A 22172-nucleotide genomic window follows, 5' to 3' on the forward strand; every position below is an offset into this window, starting at 1 on the left:
TAAAATACGTTAAATTGACAGTAAAGAAGATCTTTCAATTACTAGAATATTTGAACTATTAATTTCTTTAGTACTTTGGTTAATATATAGAACATATAGTCGAGGCGAGATTGTGGATATTCATGCATTAGCGCTGTGATTTTGGAAATGAAGAAGCGGGCGATATATATTTAACAACTTAAATGTTTATTATTTTAATAACAAAATATTAATTATTCGTTTAGTTCGATATGCATAAACACAGCAGTAGTCAATAAATGTCCACAATCTTTAAATCTTCGATAATTTTAACATATATTTCAGGCTTATTTAAAAGGTTATATTTTAAGCTTGATCAAGTATCGGAAATTTGTTCACTTTTCAGCTGTTTACTATAGCCTGTAATATGAAATCACAATTACAAACCATATTAAACAGCTCAAAAGCGAACAAATTTCCAAGATTTGATCTACCCGAAAGAATAATCTCTTAAATAAGCCTGAAATATATCTTAAAGTTATCGCGCGTGGGGCTTTCATTTAGTCTTCTAAAAAATATTTCTACGTGTTCAAAAATGTCTTATTGTTATCTGAAACAGTTATCTTAAATTTATCTAATATACCTCTTATGCAAGACAACTTTACATGTTGCATAAGACATCATTTAGAAATCCTTTAAACAACTTTGCGATATTTTGCAAGATATCTTCAGACATCTTAAGAATCCCATCAGATTTCTAAAAGTTATCTTTTTGTTTATTGGGATAGCTTCAATGCTGTGATTTTTTTACGAATGGCCTGTAACGAAAAATTTAACAAAAATTTTCATCCTGTCGTATTTTTACACCTATATATGAATCACAAAAGGAATTAAGTATTTGTAGTAGCTTTCGTGAAGATAATTATTGAAGAAATAACATTTTGATTACATGCTTTTAAAATTGCCAAAAAGCAGGGTAAGTCCTAGCTTATATAACTCTGGTCTAAATATTTACAAAGAATGTCACAAGTTAACGTTATTGCTTTACATTTCAAAAACTGTTAAGTTTATTGTATTTATTCCTTTTTTCTCATTATACCTTTGAAGTGCTTGTTAAGTAGGTATAGGAGTGTATGTATATATGTGGATAAAGGAATTAAGATATGAAAGATAGAATTAGAGAAGAGCACTGGAAACAAAGGAGAGACTATATTGCATTAATATATATATATATATAGGATGAGTAGAGGAAGGAGGGGACATGGAATGCCTTAGTTGTGAAAAGTTGTGTAAGACAAGGAAAGAATAATGAAAAAAAAAACAAGAAAACCAATTATATAAGGAGAAGAATAAGTAGGTAAAAATAATGCTTAGGAGTGAAAGATTACAAATATGAAGTAAAAAAAGGGAGGAGTATGCGAAAGGGAATTGTACGTATATGTATACTGCATTTAGGAAAGTAAAAGATTGTTTACGTGAAGAGGACGTAGAAGAGTAAAAATAAGGGAGGTAGTTAATGGTGAAAGCAAAGAAAACATATTTGCACCTAGTACGATTGATCAAGGAAATCAAACGAGGACAGGTAAGAAATACAAGGAAAAATGGAAAGAAAAACAGGAGAAGAAGAGGGGCCTTAAGAATACAATGAGGACAGGAAAGAACGAGATAAGCTACTAGATATCTACAGAAATGAGTACTGGGATCGGAGTGAGTAGAGGATTTTTGTGACAAAGCAAAAATAAAAAAGATAAAGATAGCATTGAAATATACAGTTAAAATTGATGAGAAAAAAAAGGAATGTGTGATATCAAGTGCACAAAGAAGGGAAAAGAGATTTGGAGACAATTTTTAAAAAATGGAAAAAATAATGAAATAGGAGAATGTAAAAACTAAGAGATTGAGTTACGTAGAATTATATGTAAAAGAAACAGAAGGATGGAGAGAAAGAAACATTTATAAAGAAGAACGAGAAAGGGAGGGGATGAAGAGTTAATATAGAAAATAGGAATAAAATAAATTTTGTTTTGCGCCAGTGTTCTAAGATGAGTGATAAAAAAATGTTAAAATTAAATGGAGTTTCACTTAAAATAATTAAGAATATCTTAAAATCATCTTCCAAACACCTTCCGAGGCCAAAATATATAGCTTATTAGCTGATGTTCCTCTTTAAGTGACAATATTTGTCGCTGCAAATAACTTTTTCAAAATTCTTTGTTTTGAAAATTATAAGCGGGAGAATGAGTAATGAAAATTTACTATAATATACCATAGTTATATATATATATATATATATATATACATATACATATGTGTATACTCACATTAACATAATGGAAGTAGCAGCCATGAATGGTACAGTTGGGAAAAACAAGCTTAATGGAATTTTGTAATCCTAGTTCAAAATCAGATATCATTAATGATGGTTCAAATATACCTTGAAGTTTATATTTCAATAAGTTTAATATATTTTGATAATTAGATGCTCTTTTATTAGATATTAAAATCCAAATAACTGGGAGAAACTGTAACAGGGAATATGATAATTAAAATTTTAAGAAATAATAAGTTATTAACAAAAATACTTATGCATTACGAAGAAATAAACTGGAAAAATGATTTCAGCTTCCACATATATATAATTATAATTAATTATAAAAAACACCGATTATGTATTCAGTATTGTTTACTTTCCGTTGCAAAATTTAGTTTTTAATATTTTTCACATCTGCAAATTAAAGATAGTAGAAGAAAATATTTACCATATCCTGTACTTTTACCATAATTGTTAGTAGCTGATAAGCTTTTAGTATTCGTCGAACACAGTCAAAGGTTCCGTCTATACAAAAGGTTGTATTATTATGCACCTCTTTCAATAATTTTACATCAAAAATTGCCACAGCAGTATCTATTTCTTGTTCAAAACATAGCAATTGTAACGTATGCTCTTTCTCATTCACGTTAAACTTTAATAATCTTATGAAGTTTTCATCACTTTCGTATTTTGAAATGTCTTTTAATGTTTTTATAAAATTAAAGGTATTCTTCATTTTTCTTTTTTTCAAAGTTTCCTTAATTTTAGAATATGGCAATAAACTTGAAGCTTCACGATGTCTGTATTAAAAAAGAATAAAACAATTGTTAAGGTATACCTTTTTCTAAATACTTATTCATTTGTAAAATTCTGATGTAGTACTTGGTGCTCGGTAATGCAAGCAAATGTGCACTATTATATAATCAAAAGCATCTTAATTCAACATAGTGAAAATCTCCAGTGAGCTCAAAAATTTAATACCTGTTATTTTGAACACGATCTAGGAATGACACACTCATCCATAATAAGGGTAATTTAAAGACCTTTTGAGCATTAAATATTTAAATCCTTTATATCAATTTATAGTTTTTGGTGCATTTATACAAGGAAAGAAATACAATAAAAATTTATGATATTTTTTAATTTAAGATGAACTACACAATCGAATGGAATTATCATAATTATATATATTAAAAAAGAATTATTTTGAAGAGATTTTTATAAGTTGTGATATTCAGAGTTCAATTGAAAAAAATTACTATTTTGAATGTTAAAAATACAACATTTTTAATGTAAAAATTACATTAAAAATCCTTTCAAATAACTAAAAATTTCTAATATTACGATAAAAGTTTGTATGATTTTTATTAGCTTTTATAGGTATTTTTGGTGTAATGCTATAAAATCGATTTATGATTCTTACAGTATAGTCTACATTTTAAATACTGTGAAATAGATATATGAATGCTTGTTATACATATGATCACTTCCGTAAAAGGTGCATAACTTCTATTTTATTTTTAAAAGTTTTGTATTAAATTATAACATAAAGAGCTATATTTTTTCAGTAAAATATTCCCTCATTTTAAAAGTTATACAATTTCTAAATACGGTTGGATTACATAATATTCGAAAGCGCCTAAAATAATTTTTATTACGGATGAGAGTATATGTAAATCCCTTTTACGCTTTCAAAATTTAAAGAATAGAACACTTTTGAGTTCACTAGATTTTCATTTTGATGAAAATAAATTATTGCCGAAATTATATGTACATATAATATATGTAATTAAGTAAATCCTTCCAACCTATTGGCAAACAATATTATTAATAAGTTAATTATTAAAATCTCAGAAGCTAAGTTTCTCACAAATTTCATAGTTCTACTTCTCCACTGCATCATAGTATTAGTCTACATTTAATGCAAAATGTTAGGTGATTCTGGAGTTAATGTAAAAATAAAATTATACGTTGTACATTTTTTATCATTTTTAAAAGGCGAACAATGTAGTATTTTCTTATGAAAAAATATTATTTCTTTATACATACATATTTGATTTTTATATGATACTATTTTTATATCATATCTATATTAGTTACGAAGACATAAATGTAGATATTTTGTATTGACATATATATTATATACATATATATAACTGCATGTATGAAACCTTTTGTTTTCCATTCTGGAAAGTAGAAAATTGTATAATTTTAAACAGCCTAATAAGAAATTCCATTAAATATATATTCTTCTTTCAACATCCCACTGCACCGAAAAATTGATGATTTAATAATGAAATTCGTTATTGTAAATATTGCTAATTTCGAAACTTTATTAGAATTTTGTTCTTGTGAAATAATAAAATAATTTTAAGTGAAAAGCATATTTACTTTCCCACGTTTAATACAAACATTAAGCATGATTATATTGAAGTAAAGTTCTTATGTGGTTTGAATTACGGCTAATTCTTGAAAAAGTGATAGATGATGTTTAATTGAGAAAACTTTGTTTATATAAAACAGGTTGATTACTGTATGCAAAGAAGCGGTATTATTTATTTTAAATATAATTGAAAGAGAAACATTTTCTAATAATAAATTTCTTGAAAAATATCTTACTTTTTTGACAACATATCATAGACTTCTTTAGACGAAGCAGGTATTGCTGCTGCAACTTCGATAAGCTTCTTTCTAAACATTGCTTTATTGTTAAATTGTTCGTCCTTTTCATGCGAATGGGGTTTTGTACATGAGAATACACCATTTTTAACTTTACCTCTTCCTTTGCATTCAATTATGGCACATTTTAGGTAACTACATTTAATATAGCAGAAAACAAATAAAAAAGATTAACACACTTTTTGAATATATTGTTTTACTCGAGGTATATCACCATAAACTCATAATATATGTATATTATTTAATATTCTATGTTCTGTCCTAGAATATTACAAGTTATATAAATTTTCAAAGAAAGAATATAGAATTAAATAATATTATACGCTTATACTTTTCCATATACGATTTAAGTGTAAGCAACGCTGCATGTATAAGCCCATCGTATTTTGTGTTATTATATAAAATATATATGATACACTATACACATATATATATATATACATGTAGAATAGCTAAAGCGGTATACTCTCATGGTTAAATTCGATATAAAACCAATCCTTTCAGATAACCTAATTAATACATACACCCCAATAAACAAAAAGATAACTTTTAGAAATCTGATGGGATTCTTAAGATGTCTGAAGATATCTTGCAAAATATCGCAAAGTTGTTTAAAGGATTTCTAAATGATGTCTTATGCAACATGTAAAGTTGTCTTGCATAAGAGGTATATTAGATAAATTTAAGATAACTGTTTCAGATAACAATAAGACATTTTTGAACACGTAGAAATATTTTTTAGAAGACTAAATGAAAGCCCCACGCGCGATAACTTTAAGATATATTTCAGGCTTATTTAAGAGATTATTCTTTCGGGTAGATCAAATCTTGGAAATTTGTTCGCTTTTGAGCTGTTTAATATGGTTTGTAATTGTGATTTCATATTACAGGCTATAGTAAACAGCTGAAAAGTGAACAAATTTCCGATACTTGATCAAGCTTAAAATATAACCTTTTAAATAAGCCTGAAATATATGTTAAAATTATCGAAGATTTAAAGATTGTGGACATTTATTGACTACTGCTGTGTTTATGCATATCGAACTAAACGAATAATTAATATTTTGTTATTAAAATAATAAACATTTAAGTTGTTAAATATATATCGCCCGCTTCTTCATTTCCAAAATCACAGCGCTAATGCATGAATATCCACAATCTCGCCTCGACTATATGTTCTATATATTAACCAAAGTACTAAAGAAATTAATAGTTCAAATATTCTAGTAATTGAAAGATCTTCTTTACTGTCAATTTAACGTATTTTATTTTTGAATATCATTTAACCAACTTAAATATAGGACAGTACAATTGAGCTTATATACGCAAATTTCTATATAAGGATACAAATTACATAAAAAATATTGTTTCTTATTGAAAATAAAATTAGTTTTTCAATTATTATCATTCGTAAAATAAGAAACTTTATAATACTAATGAGAAAAAAGAGTAATAAGACATTGTCATGAAGCTCATTATTTTATTAATTTCTAGATGAATTAAGTGCGCAATTCGTCCTATCCAATTTTTTCTGTCTATATCGTAACTTATCTCCTGCATGTTGGAGCCAGCTTTTAATGTGTTTGATAACACCAGTGCTTGTTGCAGTATGACTAAGGTCATTTTGTTGAAATACTGATCCTATGAAATAGAAGAGTTTACAAAAAAATCAAGTTTTCATGATATAAGTAAAACAATTTCAATTGAAGAGATTATTCACCCACGATGATATTAGCAAAAGTGGATCCTTCCATTTTCGTTGAACCATTGCATCCTGTCCATGTAAGCTTATGACCCACTTCTAAGGAAATCGCAAAATTCAAAATATTTGCAACTACTTTTTGAATAGTATTACCACCGATCCTTTTTATTTTACTAGCCTATAAAAGAAAAATAAATTTAACAATGAGTTATTAAAATATGCAATAATTGTTTAAGTGAGCATAATTTAGATAAAGGTAGCAGTAAAACTTTAAAAAATGAATATTGTTCTGAACAAGGAAAAATTACAAAAATATAATCCCTAGTATAATTTGAAATATATATTAAAAATCCCAGCTATTCTTTTTCCGGCATGGAAGGATATCTGGTCTTGGAGTCTATTCTGTCAAAGCCTGTCGGCAATATTTTTAAGAATGATAAAAAATCTGTTGAAAGATTGTTGATAGTCTTCAACAATCCAGATTCCAAGCCTAGATTCCCATTCATATTAGAAGCATAATAGTTAGGATCTGCAGGAAATTTTCAAAACTTTTCTAAGCATATTGTTGTATTTAACTTGACTCCACATTTCGAGTTAACAATCTATTTGTAATACTTACAAAAAGTTTACGAATTTCATTATCTTCCTGCAATTGTTTTTCAAACTTTATATAATCTTCAATGCTTTGTATAGGAAAATCAGGCAATAGAAAGCCCATTGTGTCATTTGTAGTCTGAATATCGTTTCTTCTAGTATCGTCATGCATAAGGGCTAACATTTCCGTCAAAATCTTACTCTGTGTGTTCATTGATTTTTTTAGTTCTGCCCGAAATAAATTAAAATCATTGTGCAATCTCCTAATATCTACGATTAAGTTGCCTGTAACAAAAAAATTATGTCGAGCCGTTGTTTCATATTTAAAAAGTTATAATTAAGAATATGCATTGTTGAAAAGCAATTCCTATGGATGGGTGATTGTGTGTGTGCATACGTAATTATGTAACATACTTATACATTTGTACTCATTCGTAAACTTTTTACTACCCGTTTCTTTTTCTTTTTTGCTGTATGGCGACTATTCTCTCTTAAAAGAATAAAGCCTTCTATCTGATACAATAAGCCTTTCATCAAACCGATTATTAACATGCAATTTTTATCTCATTGAATATTAATAAATTATTCATGGAATGGATTAACTGTGTATACTGGATTTGTCCTTTAAAATGACCTAGACTATAAAATTCCTTTTAACTTCGTACCTAGCATATATACCAAATTTTGCTATATTAACTTTTTAAGTAAAAGTTGAAATGTGCTTCAGATTGGTCTTATAATAAAAATTGATACCTTCTATAGTTACAGTGTTAAACAGAACTTATTGCCTGAATTATATTAATAGGCACAAATTCTGTTTCTGATAAGAGTTCAAACTTTATCTGTTTGTGTTTTACGAAGCTGCGCTATTCAATAAAAATTAAATATTTGCACGTAATATGTCATTCGATCATTAGTTATTAGAAAATATCGCAGTAGCCGGATGTAGTATCAAATAAGTATTATAATTGCTTATACATATAGTAATATTAACCCTTCGTCAACAAATATTTTTACGGCATCTACCGTCAGCAAACCTGGATCTTTTGCGTCCTGTTCTTTTTTCATTTTATCCATTAGTGCAGGAATTTCAGGAAAAAATCAGGACAATATGCCAAACCTTCTGTTTCATATATCAATCATAAAATCGTTAAAAAATACATTTTTTCATAGTTTCTGCTGAATAAATGAAACAACGGTTAAGTCTGAGAATAGCGATTTGCTTGTTTTAGCCAAGACATGAAAGATTCAGGTTTATATACGCAGCGTGTTAATTTTGTGAAAAGTAATTAGCTGATTGGCCCTGAAAAACTAAACACATAGAGCTAATAAAAATTAATATGTAGATTATATCCGAAAGTATAAAAATTACAAACAAAATGATTAAACCAAAGTTACCATTCCGAACGGGAAGCATATAGTAAAAATACTATTTTTTACATTTTTCATAAATCTTATATGATTAGATAAAATATACTTACTTGAAATTCCAGTTTCTTGTTCAGAAACTAGACTATGTATACTTTCATTGTCATTCGTAGCCTCATTTAAATTAAAGTTGTTTGAATCTTCCTCGCATTCCTGATATGAGGGTGGAAAAGCTGGTGCGGAGATAGATGATGGTCTTTCCATCTGTCCACTATTCTCCTCCGTCTAATTATAAAAATTATACAAAGTCTAAATTTTTTAATGAAAATAATATGATTGCAAATTAAGAAAAATATTTTCGAAATTTTAATTTTCCACAATTCATATATATTGTGTTAACCTGCTCAAGTCTAACTGATTCGCTTATTCGGTTTAACCGCTGATTATTATTCTTTGGAAAAGAAAGAACAGAATTCGTAAAACCTGTATTTTTAACGACATTAAAATAAGAATTGATTAACTTCAGAGTAACTGAATTAATGTCATCAAAATGAAATATGCTTACTTGAAGTGATGTTATGTTGTGCAGGTAACAAACTACACACATTTTCATCGGTGTTCGCTCTAAGAGCACTGCAGTCATCAGTTTCTATAAAATTAAACAAATTTTGTTAAAAGTTGTTTTTAAATTAAATTTAATTTCTGTTTAAGCAATGAACACGAATGAAATGAAGCATTTGAACCATTTGGGGAATCATTATCCACAGCTTTATGATTAAGCATACTGGTGTTTTCAATCGCCTTGGATACTTGTGGATTGGTTGAAAACACTGATATATTCTGTTTTAAAGGGATTGGTTTCCTCACATTATTCTTTTTTGCCTAACAAAATAAAATCAATAATGCAAGTTAAAACTGAATAGATAAAAAATTACATGAACAAATTAATTTGAAGCAACTATTATTACTACAAATAATAGTGTAGTATTTACCTGCTGAAGTTCATATAATTTGTTCATTATTATCCGGGGCTGATAATTTGACGGAGGTAGTGAAAGCGACTTAGGCATTTCAATTTTTCCTGCAACGTTATAGTAATTTGAAAACAAATAAATTTTAAAATATTGTATATCCTACTTGATACTATTAAATTATCAATAGATCTTTTATTCAGATACATTCTCAAATGCAATTGCGATAGCTAGGCATGTGGTCTGTACCAAGGGTATGATAGTTCTGAATTACATCGTATGTTTCTGACAAATTACAGTAGTTTCTAGAAATCTTAAAGTATGTGAAAATCCAAATCAATATTTGTGAACTGTGTGATTACAAATATTTGGTAATATATAAATCGATATTTCAGTACTCCAAGCATTTCAAAAAACTACATTGCTAATATTATCTTTGTAGATAACTTTCGAGGTCATTATAATAGTTCAATTACATATAAGCGGAGTAGCAAATATTTTGAAAATATTTCGAAAGAGTAAAAGTCATATTATTTCTCTATAATATTTTAAACATTTCCAATTTTTTGTATTCCTGCGTATATATTATATGAAATAAGCAAGACTGTTATGTTGAATTTATTATTTTCATTAATAATACATAAACTAATAAAACTTACGATTCTTTTTATCATTATCCGTTTCAGACTCACTTACAGATTCTGGATCGCCATAGTCGTAATCATCGTCGTAAAATTTCCTTTTTTTTGTCAATCTTTTTATGGGTAAACTCTCCATTTCTATGCTGGACAAGGCATTTAATTTTAAATCATCTGAACTTGAAATATCAATACATGTTTTTTCCGCATTTCGAGCTATTTCAAAAGAAGCGTACGGTCCCAAGACCTTTTTAAATTTATAACAAATCCAATTTTTTCCAGGAGTCAGTCGTTTCTGTATAGCTTTCGTTAAATTTATTTGTCCTACAGGGAACATACATGACTTCTCGGATAAATTTTGCCATTTATAAGGGACAACGGAGCAGAATTGATCCCAAATAATTACATAATAATTCTGCAATTCATTCAATTATACTTTCATTATATGCAATTGAGAAAATATGGTTAGAATAATATTTAGATAAATAGTTGAAGACGGAATTAGTAAAAAGTTAAAATATTATAAAATAAATTACTAACTTCTGTCATAATGGCCACAACTTGAAATCAACAGTAAAAAACTAAATTACATTGATTTTTGAATGTTTTACCTGTAATAAAAAAAGTTATACATTAAACTTCAAGTAAATTCAGTTTATTCAATGAACTCGGAATATAAAACCATAAATATTACGCATTTAAGGAATTACATGTGTTTGAGAGCTTTAAAAATATTTCATATAATTATTTTAATAAATTAAAACAGTAGTGTGTTAATGTATTCAAAATTTTAAAAATATAATAGAGCAGCTTTCAAATAATTTTTCTTAAAATTATCAATTGAAAGTTTTGAAATTTCATTCGCTAGGACCTATATCTTTTTAATATATCTTTATTTCTCACTGTCGACATGATAACACATTACTGATTTATCTGAAATTAGAAAGCGAAATATCTTCTGGTACATACTAGGTAAATATAGCTCATGATTAAATAAAGATTTTTTTTTCTCTGATCAAAACTCTTTTTAGAAGTATATGTAGCATAAATTTGAATTAAATATTATCCTTTTTACCTCTAGCTATGCTAAAAATTCAGATTTCAATTATTTTTAAATGTTCTGATTAATATTAAAAACTATACTCTCTCTCTCTCCTGTTAACAAACAATATTTCGTGTTTTGATTTCAAATAAATCCATTATGAGTTATCATGTCCACCGCGAGGATAGTTCTTCTTATAGCGTCGGTCAATATCAGGTCCCAATAGTTGAATTTAAAAAATCTTTAAATGAAAAGTTTGCAAAATATATTTACATATTCCTCTTTTATATCATGAAAACTTTAAATGCGATAATTCTTTTATTATTTTGCAACAAAAATGTAGAAAAGGTGCTGTTTCTATTGACGGATATAATTTGGACACTCAAATAATATATGGCACAATGTTCTCATTGGTTGAGCTAACCATAAACAACTACCGCCATATACCTAAATCAAATCATTCTTATCGTCTGCGTTGCGTGTAAAGTTATAAGGATAATAAAAGATTTGAAAAACTAATAGTGTAAAATCAACAAAGCTACAAGGCATAATAACCAGTGAGAACGTGCTTGTATATAAATTTAAAGAAGACAAATAAAAGAAAGGAAATAACAATTTTGTTGTCTATTGTCTGAAACAAACGTAAAACCTAACCAATATCTCAATATGTTTAAACACCTGAAACCCTTGTAAAAATTAAAAACTGGACGTTTTTATTTAATACGTGAGATAACTAAAGTACAAATTATAAAATTATTTAATTTCATTAGTCATTATGTTATTTAATTATTACAGTAATGCAACTTTATTGTATTATCTACATAATTATAAATATCATTTATTTTTGGAATTTTAAACTATATTATTTGTATTTATTTATCGATTAAAGTTGGACATTTTTTTATGTTCTAACAATTTTTATATTCTCTTGATTTTACTATTTTACTGACCTCAGTTAGCAGTATGAAGTAGTGGTAAGAAGCAATAGGTATTTTTATATGGTAGACGTAATATTTTTTCTACAATTTTGTCTACAGGAAATACTTCTATATTTGACCATTCATTACCCACGTTGATCCCTAAATTGCGTGAATCACAAGGATACAGATGAACACTTGATGAGTTTTTTAATACTTTAGCTAAAACAACTTCTTCTTTATCTGCGTAAGCAATTTTCTCAATACACAAAATTTGTCCGTCTTTTATATAACAGAACTTATCAGCCTGTTTGGAACAAGATATTGTAAAATCTTTAAATTGTATCTCCTGATGCGAATGAGTGTAGCCAAATGGTAGATCTTCTTCCATAGGTTTCTGTAAAACGAAACTTTCCACTAATTCACACTTAGGATTTTCATAGTATTCAGACATTTCTGACAATCGCCTTTGTAATTGCTGTAAAGGTTGTGAAGTTTTCCTTATAATTTTTTTTATCTCTTGCATAAAATTCTCGAATGGGAATGCGCTGAACATGTCCAAACATCCATGTAATTTAGTATCTTCGAACAAATGTACTAAATTATGTATATTGTATGCTACGTATTCTTCTCCATATAAAATTTTAAAGGCTTTTACGAAATGCAACAACAATTGGTGAGCATAATCACCATTGACAGAATAATCGAAAGGGTTACACAAGATCGTAATTGCACATTGTAAGCAGTAGAAATGTCTTAAATAATCATCGGATAAATAGGACGCCATTGCTAAAAAACCGGTATACAAAAGGAAGGTCCTCAATTCTGTCGCTTTCCATCTATCTAATTCATCCAGCCCTCTTGGTTTCCTGTTAAATTCGCTTGATATATAAGGTTTCATTAATTTTAAGTCAGTTGATAAACTATGAATTTGAGAGGAGCTTAATTTAACACTTTTTACCCCTTTTAACCAGAACTTTATAAGCCTTTTAGTAACTTCAAGACAAACGAGATGCATGTAATCAAGAGGAAATTGTGATATCATTTTTAATCCAGCTGCCTCAAAAGGAGAAACGCTTATATGATGATCTTCGACCTTTCTTAAAAGAAATGCTTCGTCAGTTCGTAATAAAGCATGCTCTATCAAAAATACCATACGATTATCCCTCCATTCTCCTTCATCTTCACATTTTTCACATCCATTATATCCAGTATGGCTCTTAACACCTTTCACAAATGATCTTGCAGGTGAATCACAAATAACACTATTTATTGAAATTGAGTATTTACGATTGAGATATTCAAATCCTTCAGTTTTAATTTCAAGGTATTCTTTAATAAATTCATCAAGTATTTCGTTTGATGTTGATGGTTTGCAGTATCCGTGAAATGCCCCTATAAAGAATGGCTTGCCTCTTTTATCATTATACACGACCTGTGCTAACAGTGGCCAAATTTGACTTTTGGAACTCTTTCTTAAGGGTAAGCCGTCAATATTTAAGTTTATTTTTATCGGATTATCAATTGGACTTGACGATGGTACTGCATTTCTTAAATGATCCGTTAAACCTTTTCGCAAACCGTAATGATAATAACTTCCTGAGTTACAATAATGAACTAAACTAATTTTTGGTGTCTGCAGCAGTGTTCGAGAATCACAAGGAAGATCTTCTGAAACATTCATCCTAAGACCTTTAAGCAATTTTGTTAACGCAGTATGAGTTATATTATTTTCGATTGCCCAATATCTTAGAAACTGTGCTAATGATTTTTCCTTATATAGGTGAAACTTAGGCCATTCAATATTACATTCATCTTCCTCAACATTTGAATTTGATTCAGAGTCAAGTTCATTACAAGCTGGATTAGGATTTGTTGGTAATTGCTCAATATCATCCATGTCCACATTATAGTCAATATCTACATTATTGCACAGAATTACTCGAGTCTCAACATCTTCATCTTCCTGTAATACCAAGCCCTGACAATGTTCAATACATGCTTTGGTGATTGACTGTCGTCGTCGGTATTGCTGACTTCTACTTAGATCTTTGTAGTCTTTTCTATTTGGCATGGCTCCTTTATATTACAAGCACATATACGATTGCATTTTTATACACAGTACTCGCCTGTCCTGCTTGGTGTTGGTTAAGTCTCCTTAATGTTATTGTCACAACTACGAACAAAATCGAAGCAATTTATAAAAACAAAATCATTAAGAAAATAAAAGATTTTTGACATTATTTTTTAATAGAAGGAAAGGAGTAAAAAACATTTTTAGCAATTTAATATTAACTATTACTTTTTTAGTTTATATAATTTCAATTCTTTTTATAGCCAAGTATATTTATTATAGCTATTTATTGCACAATTTTTATTTTCATATATTTAATCTTTTTTTTTGTAATAAACGTTTTTTTCTTCATATTAGGTTTTGAAGGGAAAGTACAAAATTACTTAGTTTTTTTTTAGATTAGTATTGGAGGGGTTTAATCTCATATTCAGACAACTTTACACACGTGAATGAAGAATTTTCTTTAGAATGCTTATTTATGTAACTGATGATGTTATATCGTATTACATAAAGTACAGTTATATTATCGTGTATAAGAACATATAATGCTGATTTTGGTATAAGTAAATAATAAGGCAACGAAAAACGAAAGATTAGTCCTAAAATTGTAAAAAGATTGCCATATATATTGAATGTGATAAATCAATTCAAAAAGTCTGAAAAATTCACAAAGATAAATCAATAACATTGCAATTAAAAAGTGGAAAAAACTTGATGGACATATTAGATGAAAAATAAAATAAATTAATTTATTTAACGTTTATGTGTTTGTTATAAAATGAAATGAAGGCTCTACAAAATCAATATCATTTATCATGAAATGTTTTAAGATTAACCATTTTTAAGTTTCTTTTACAAATAATTTATTTTACTAGACAGGGGAAAAAGAAATACTAATGTTTTCATAGTTCACAATTGAGAGATCAGTGTAGGGTAATATTAAAATTTTAAATATTTAGAACATATTTCTTCAAAGTGTGGAAAGTAAACCCAATTTCAGTTTTAAATTCGTAGAGTAAAAATCATTTAACTATGCATATTTAAAATAGCTTTTTCGCAAATAATGTCTAAAGGACTTGAATTAGATACTCCAAAGAAAATTCAATCATAAAACAGAGATCAGTGGAATTTTTTAATAAGTTCAAGAATTTACCATAATTGCTTTTTACTGCTCTTAAAAATTAATAGACTACCTACATTGAAATAAATTTTTAATGCAATATAAGATTGTAAGCACTTTGCATATTCTAAGTTTAAAATAATATAAATTTAACATTTTATGGTACTAAGTTGAAAAATTGTTTACTAGAAATAAAGAGTCATGATTATATATCTCATTAAATATTTGGCATAAAAAAGGAACTGTTTTCAATTCTTAGTTATAAGAAACATTCACAGCATAAAAATATGTCATTTGGATATAAAGTTATTGATACCAACACATACAGCATCAAGTAAATTAACACTAAACGTATCGAGGATTTCTTATACACACATGTTTAAATTTAAAAAAGGTCATTTGAACGTCATTTAATACCTATAGTACTAAAGCATCCCAGCCAACACTGCTTAGAGCGATGCATCAAAGAATGACATCATATATTGTTAACATCTTCAACAAATGGTAACTTACTGTGATCATTTTAATAACTTTTAATTTTATATCTTAGAAAATATAACATCAAAAAAACTTTCAAAATGATAACATTGAGCTTTCATTTGTTAAAATGTTAACAATATGATATCTTTTCTTAATGCAATTTTATGAAGTATGCTGTATAACAGCAGAAATACTATTATAGCAAATAGTTATTGTTTTAAATAAGGCAAATTTATTATAGTAATAAAATCTATTGTATATTTTAAAATATAAATAATGGTTTTTATTGTAGAGCACCACACACAATTAGGTAATTTTCATAATTAAATATTCATCCTTTGGAAACACATTGTTACTTAAAATACAGGTTTTTTTTTTTAATGGGAAGACAGAGGAATCCATTTGTTTGATTATATATAGAATTCTCTAGTATCAAGTTTAATGATATCTCAAAAGCGATTTTTTTATACTGTTTTAGTTTATTTACCTTCACTGATTATTAAAAGTATAATTTTTCTTTAACTAATTATAATTACTTTGTTTAATATTAAATTCAACAAAATATAAAATACTGTTGCTATAGTAAAGTAATGTAAATTCAGCTATTATATATTTCACTTTGTAGACAAAAACCTTGTATAGGTTGCTGAAACACAGGTTTAGTGATCTTTATAGGTATGGCTTACCGAACTCATTGATACTAAATATATAATATTAATTTACAGCAATCATAATTTTGCATGTTTACCTATACAAATCATAAGGTTAAAAATGATATTTGCAAATAACAAATATATGTATTTTTATAGTTTGCAAATACATCTTTATAATAATGATGGGCTGTGGTGCATTTTTGTATACATATAATACTGACATTAAAATATGTAGAAAATAACTTCTTTTTTATGGTAGCCAGCATTGCACAGAGCAACAAATCACAAAGACACCGTGCTTTAAAAATAATACTTTCACAAAAGGATGTTTTAAAGTGAGCAGTTTCATCGATTATGGTATATTGAAGAGCTAGATATCATGTAAACAATTCAATTTAGAACCCAAAAATATCACTTTTTAATAATGGTAAGTTTATATCTCTTTGTGACTTATATTGTTCTGCGCAAAGTTATTCTACACATTTATCTGTAGTGCATATTATACGAATTACACAATTTTTGTTGAATAATTAAATAATGCACAGAATATCAAAAATCTGAAACATAATTTAATGATTCCTAATAGTAAACACTTATACATTAATAACTATATAGCAATGTTTTATTTGTTCACAGTGAAAATGAAATAGTTTTGAGATGAGACTTAAATGACATAAAGCCTTATAGTCTTTATACTTAAAATTATTTCAAACGCTAGTTAATGAAAGAGTATATTTTCTGTAACAAAATATTAACATGTTGTATTTTATTGCTGAAATCTTAAACAGAGTAAATTGTCATTATACTAAAGGAACTTTCTAATTATAGTTTCCAAACCAATACTAACTGACACAAATAATATAGTTTGGGTGATACGTAAAGAATTGTTTGTGTTTAATAGTATTGTTTTAAGTTAACTGTATGCAAAGTACTATATATAACATTATTGGTTTACTTCAACAATTTCATGCAATCGACATATATTTTGTCATTTTATAAAATATAACCTAATTTTATTATAAAATAAAAAAACAGATCACAAACCTTTTTATGAAACTTATTTACTGTTTTGAAACAGCAAATTAAATCTATTCAATAGACACAATGATACATATAATAGTAGGTTCCTAAAATTCTGATGTCAATAACTGCAACGATAAAATAAGTAGTTAAAAATAATTATTTAAAATTAATCCAGGGCGAATATTTTTAGATTTTATATTAAATTTAAACTAACTCAATATTTCAACATTCAAATGATCAATGCAATAACATTTAATATAAGATGCAATAAAATCTAATATAAACCGTTAATGCAATTTCAATTTTAAAAGATAAATTTGGGATCGACAATTGCATTTCAGATTTAAATTGATTCAGCTGCAGGGAATCAGCTGCGTCTTCGAAGAAAGAAAAAATCCCTAGATTCTGTATCAAAAGTAACTATTTTGGTAATTATAATTGGATTGGGATTTGAAATGTGTTATTGATTATTATTGACGGTGGAAATCCTTGTTTATAACTGTTACTTCAGAGGAAGTGAAAGTTTAAAATTCAGTTAAGTTGAAAACTAATTTTTCTCGCAACGGCTGTATAAATAAAAACAATTAAAAATATAAAAGCATATGAAAGAATATAAATGACCTATCAAGGTCAAGCAAATACTTAAATCTTATATCCTCTATGACATTAAAGAACATTTTTCATGTATATTTTTCCATGATAATAATTCTCGACAAATATTTCAAGTAGGGAATATGGATTTAGAAATGTAGGTATCTAAAAGCTGTACTTTATAATTCATTTTAAGATGTTTTTTGAATATTACCATTAAATTTCTTTATGACATCATTACGATTATTACTTTAAAAGTTTATTTGGCAGATATCATTTATATCTCTATAAAATATTTTACTTTGTGTCATATCTTTTAGATATGTTTTAGATATCAGTAAGATGATATTTTCAAGAAATCTTTTATGCGATATCGATTAGATTTCTTCTAGAATTTCATGTTTATTGGGATTTGAAATATTAAAAGAAAAGTCGCCTACAATATATGGAAAATGCAACACTTTATTAAGGAAAATTTATATAATTTACCACTTCTCCTGGCTAGCTGTATAGCTTTGGGATTCAATTTGGTTGTGGAAAGTTTTAAAATTGAAGATGATGAAATTAATGAAATATTTAAAACATTTTTCAAATATTATAAAAGATTTTGGTTACACAGAATTGATCCTACAATATTAAGTTCGTTTAATCAAATAGATAGAACTAATAACACGCAAGAGAGATACCATCGAGCCCTACAAAATACGTTTGGCGATAAGCCATCATTTTATAAATTTATTTGTAAGTATTTTTTTTTCAACTTGTTTTATATGAAACTTTATACGTTATATAATAATTTTACATATAATAATAATGTCCATTACTTTAGCTGGATTAAAAGATTTGACTGTAACAAATTACAGAACAATAAATCAATTAAAAAATGGATTAAAAGTAAAATATTCCAATAAAGGAAAACTGCAAAAAAATTTTGACGCCTGGGTAAAGGAAGAAACCCAAAAATTAGAAAATATTAATCTTTTACCATTGGAAATAAAATTACAAAAAATTTCTGTGTTTCTAAACAATTCACATCACATACAAAAATTGATATTTAAATTTAGAAATTACTTAAAAAATAAAGGTATCGTATTAATAAAGATATAACACATTGGACAGTTTCAATAAACAAAAATGAAATTGAATGTTAGCTTAGCAAATAAGTACTTAACACGAAGGCCGAGATAATCATTTAAAAAGTGAAACAATTGATCTTAACCAAAACAGTACTAAGCATAAGTTCGGTATATTGAAACCGTCCATTATTTTGAATATAATATCTATTGCATAGTAGAAATATATAATTATACAAACTTATTTTATGACATAGCATATATATATACATTTCATATACATATATAATTGTAATATCAATTTAGATTTGTTAAGTTTAGACAAAGTTGATGCTTCTACAATTATTGGAAAAGGTAAAAAAACAGGCACGGTTATTTTAAATAGTTCAAATATTTAAAAGGTAATAATATTTATGAGACACTTTTATACATATATTTACACATGCATGCCAAATTAAAAACATTAAACTTGTATAAATAATTCATTAATACTAATCTATATTAAACTTTCTAAAGAACTTAATAACTATATTAATAAATCTCCATTTTTTTGTAGACATCATCATATGTTCATTATATTATACATATATATATATAGTGTTGCAAGGATTATCAATGTAACTTTAACATCTAGGTTTCAGAAATATTTGTTTTATATATTCATTAGAATTGGGCATGGATTTTAAATAAATTTCTCCATGTAATGTTTGCACAAAAAAAATAAAACGATTATGCACAGATCATCCTTAATTGTAGTCTTAAAATATGTATATTAAACACTCATTTTATTGCACCTTATATAGATGAATTATGTTCCATGAGTTTACTTATTTTTTATAAATTGCAATAATTAAAACACAAAACAATATTTTCATATTTCCCTTTTTAGTTTTTTAGTGTAATAATATAACTATATGGTCCCTTTTCTTTAATAGAGCACAAAAATGGAACAAATTGCATTATCTATCAGTACTTAAATTTCTAAATGATTTTATTAAATTTCATGTTTAAATTAAGTCCCAATATGTTTCATGATGAAAGAATGATTTTTATATTTCATTTTTATGTTGCATAATCACTTGCAGCAGTAATTTGTAGAGGAGACAACCAAATTTACCAAGCATGCTGTGTGCCGTTAATATAAATCCAATCTTTAGAATTATTTGGGCCTTCAGAAAAGAGCTGTAAAATATAAGAAAAAATTATATTAGGAATAAAATTGAAATATAAAGCAATATGGAATAATAATGTAATGTTATATTTCAATTTATTAATTAATTTATAAGAATTTTTGCATTGATATAATTATGTCATTTAACTTACCATTTGAACTGCTTTGTTGACTCTGTCTGTAATTGTTTCTCCAAAGTAGAGTAGCATAGGTCATTGGCAAGTACTGTACTGCTGATTGTTGGCTAATAGCAATAAGCCCCTTGTAGCAAAATGCTTAGCTTATATGAAGTGCCCATTTCAGTAGTTGAAGCTTACTCAATCACTTTGAGGTTCAAAACGTATAAAAGGTTTCTTCCAATCTGCTGGTTTATTAATTATTTTATAGCTTCTCAAAAACCTGTAAAAATTGCAAAAAATGAAAAAAAAACAACATTTACTATTATAAAGACTATTTGCAATCTACACAGTATATTTTAAAGCAAATATATATATAATTGATAAATAATTACTATATGAGATATACATTAGAATATACAAATAACATCAAATCAAAAGATTTACTAGCCCTTTGCACTCTACCATTATCAAACTAAGAACATTATGTCCCTTCAGAGTGGACAGCGGAGTGCAAAGGGTTAAAGACGCATTGCCCCAACTGAATCTAAAGCTATATGTAACTATTAAATTTAACAGTGAAGAGTACTTACTTTATGTATAAGGTAATATTTTTTAGCAAGCATATGCATATGAGTATTGTAGTGTTATTAAGTTTTATAACAGAAATATCTAAGTAGGTCTTTCAGTCTTTGTGGAAGAAGCTGGAAATAGATCTGTGGCAGATATCTGTTATGCGTAAACTTAGGACCCCACAAAAGAACTGAAGATGATTTTCAATTATTTAATAATTCAATCTGTAAAATAAACAAAATACATTCACAAAGCATACAACAGCTTTATTCATGAATATGCATTTATTCTGCATAAAAGGTATACTTATCTAAAAGTTTTGTTTTGTCGCGCTCTTAAGTGCAAGGGTATATATATATTTTGTCATACAGACGATTAATATACAGTATTTATCCTTTTATATTTTACATTTTCTGTGTTGATTATCATAACCTTTTAATTGCAGCTGTCACAACAGATTTCCACTCATACACATACAGTCACATGAAAACATTTTTATAATTTACTTGCGTGCGTAAAGTTTCTTCTACTCGTGCGCATGCGCAGTGTGTGGTTTATTTCCATATAGTCGATTCACTAAAGTTCCTTTAATTTTACTACAAGAAAATATTATGGCACCAAGGTTGCCAAGTGTAGTACTTTCGGTACTACCGTAGTACTAAAAAGCGACATATCCTATAGCGTAGTACTATTTTAGGTACTACGCTATAGTCGCTGCTGATACTACTGGTCGGCGGAAATACGTCAGAGGGTAGAGACTGTAGAGGGGCCGCAATATTGGGAACTGACAGATTGGAACATGACATCTGGTGATAGAAATCCGAACTATTTTAAGCATGCTATGCTATTAATGATATAATTGATATTTATTACTGATTTATTACATTTTATTAATATTATAAAAAATAAGAAAATATGGAAGTAGGAATTTTAACAGCACGTGAAAAATAAAAAAATAGACTGTATTGTGCAGTAAACGGTTGCCAAAGTAAATCCACGAAGGATTTAACACTTACATTCCATTCGTTTCCTAAAGCTGGCGATCATTTAGTTACTATTACTAATTTTTTTGGCAATAAAGAAAAAATTGATAAATTTAAAGCATGGAAACATTTGCT

General features: G+C 27.2%; 1 protein-coding gene and 1 long non-coding RNA gene across 8 annotated transcripts; both read right to left on the bottom strand.

Moving 5' to 3' along the window:
- Positions 1-6278: 6278 nt before the first annotated feature.
- On the bottom strand, positions 6279-18164 carry LOC136775152 (uncharacterized). Of its 7 annotated transcripts, none has more exons than XM_066729660.1 (12): positions 17745-18164; positions 17552-17655; positions 10762-10832; positions 10276-10636; positions 9605-9693; positions 9356-9494; positions 9178-9261; positions 9013-9095; positions 8726-8897; positions 7270-7529; positions 6673-6828; positions 6279-6589 (listed from the first exon to the last, which is right to left on the bottom strand). In XM_066729660.1, the coding sequence occupies exons 3-12, from the start codon at positions 10768-10770 to the stop codon at positions 6374-6376; spliced, it is 1569 nt and encodes a 522-aa protein (XP_066585757.1). In that variant the 5' UTR covers positions 10771-10832; positions 17552-17655; positions 17745-18164; the 3' UTR covers positions 6279-6373. The 7 variants fall into 7 exon arrangements, 5 of the variants coding, with proteins under 5 accessions (XP_066585757.1, XP_066585754.1, XP_066585756.1 ...); XM_066729657.1 differs by having other exon boundaries at positions 10243-10636; XM_066729661.1 differs by having other exon boundaries at positions 6302-6589; positions 6669-6828; positions 10243-10636.
- Positions 18165-19740: 1576 nt separating this feature from the next.
- Positions 19741-21487, bottom strand: LOC136775090 (uncharacterized). Its single transcript, XR_010822876.1, has 3 exons — positions 21075-21487; positions 20518-20764; positions 19741-20376 (listed from the first exon to the last, which is right to left on the bottom strand). It is a non-coding gene; the product is annotated as an uncharacterized lncRNA (long non-coding RNA).
- Between the last annotated feature and the right edge of the window lie 685 nt (positions 21488-22172).

Source organism: Prorops nasuta, unplaced genomic scaffold (genome assembly GCF_024137725.1).
Source record: "Prorops nasuta isolate Cenicafe-Biocafe unplaced genomic scaffold, Cenicafe_Pnas_1.2 PNAS00007, whole genome shotgun sequence".
Classification (NCBI taxonomy): domain Eukaryota; kingdom Metazoa; phylum Arthropoda; class Insecta; order Hymenoptera; family Bethylidae; genus Prorops; species Prorops nasuta.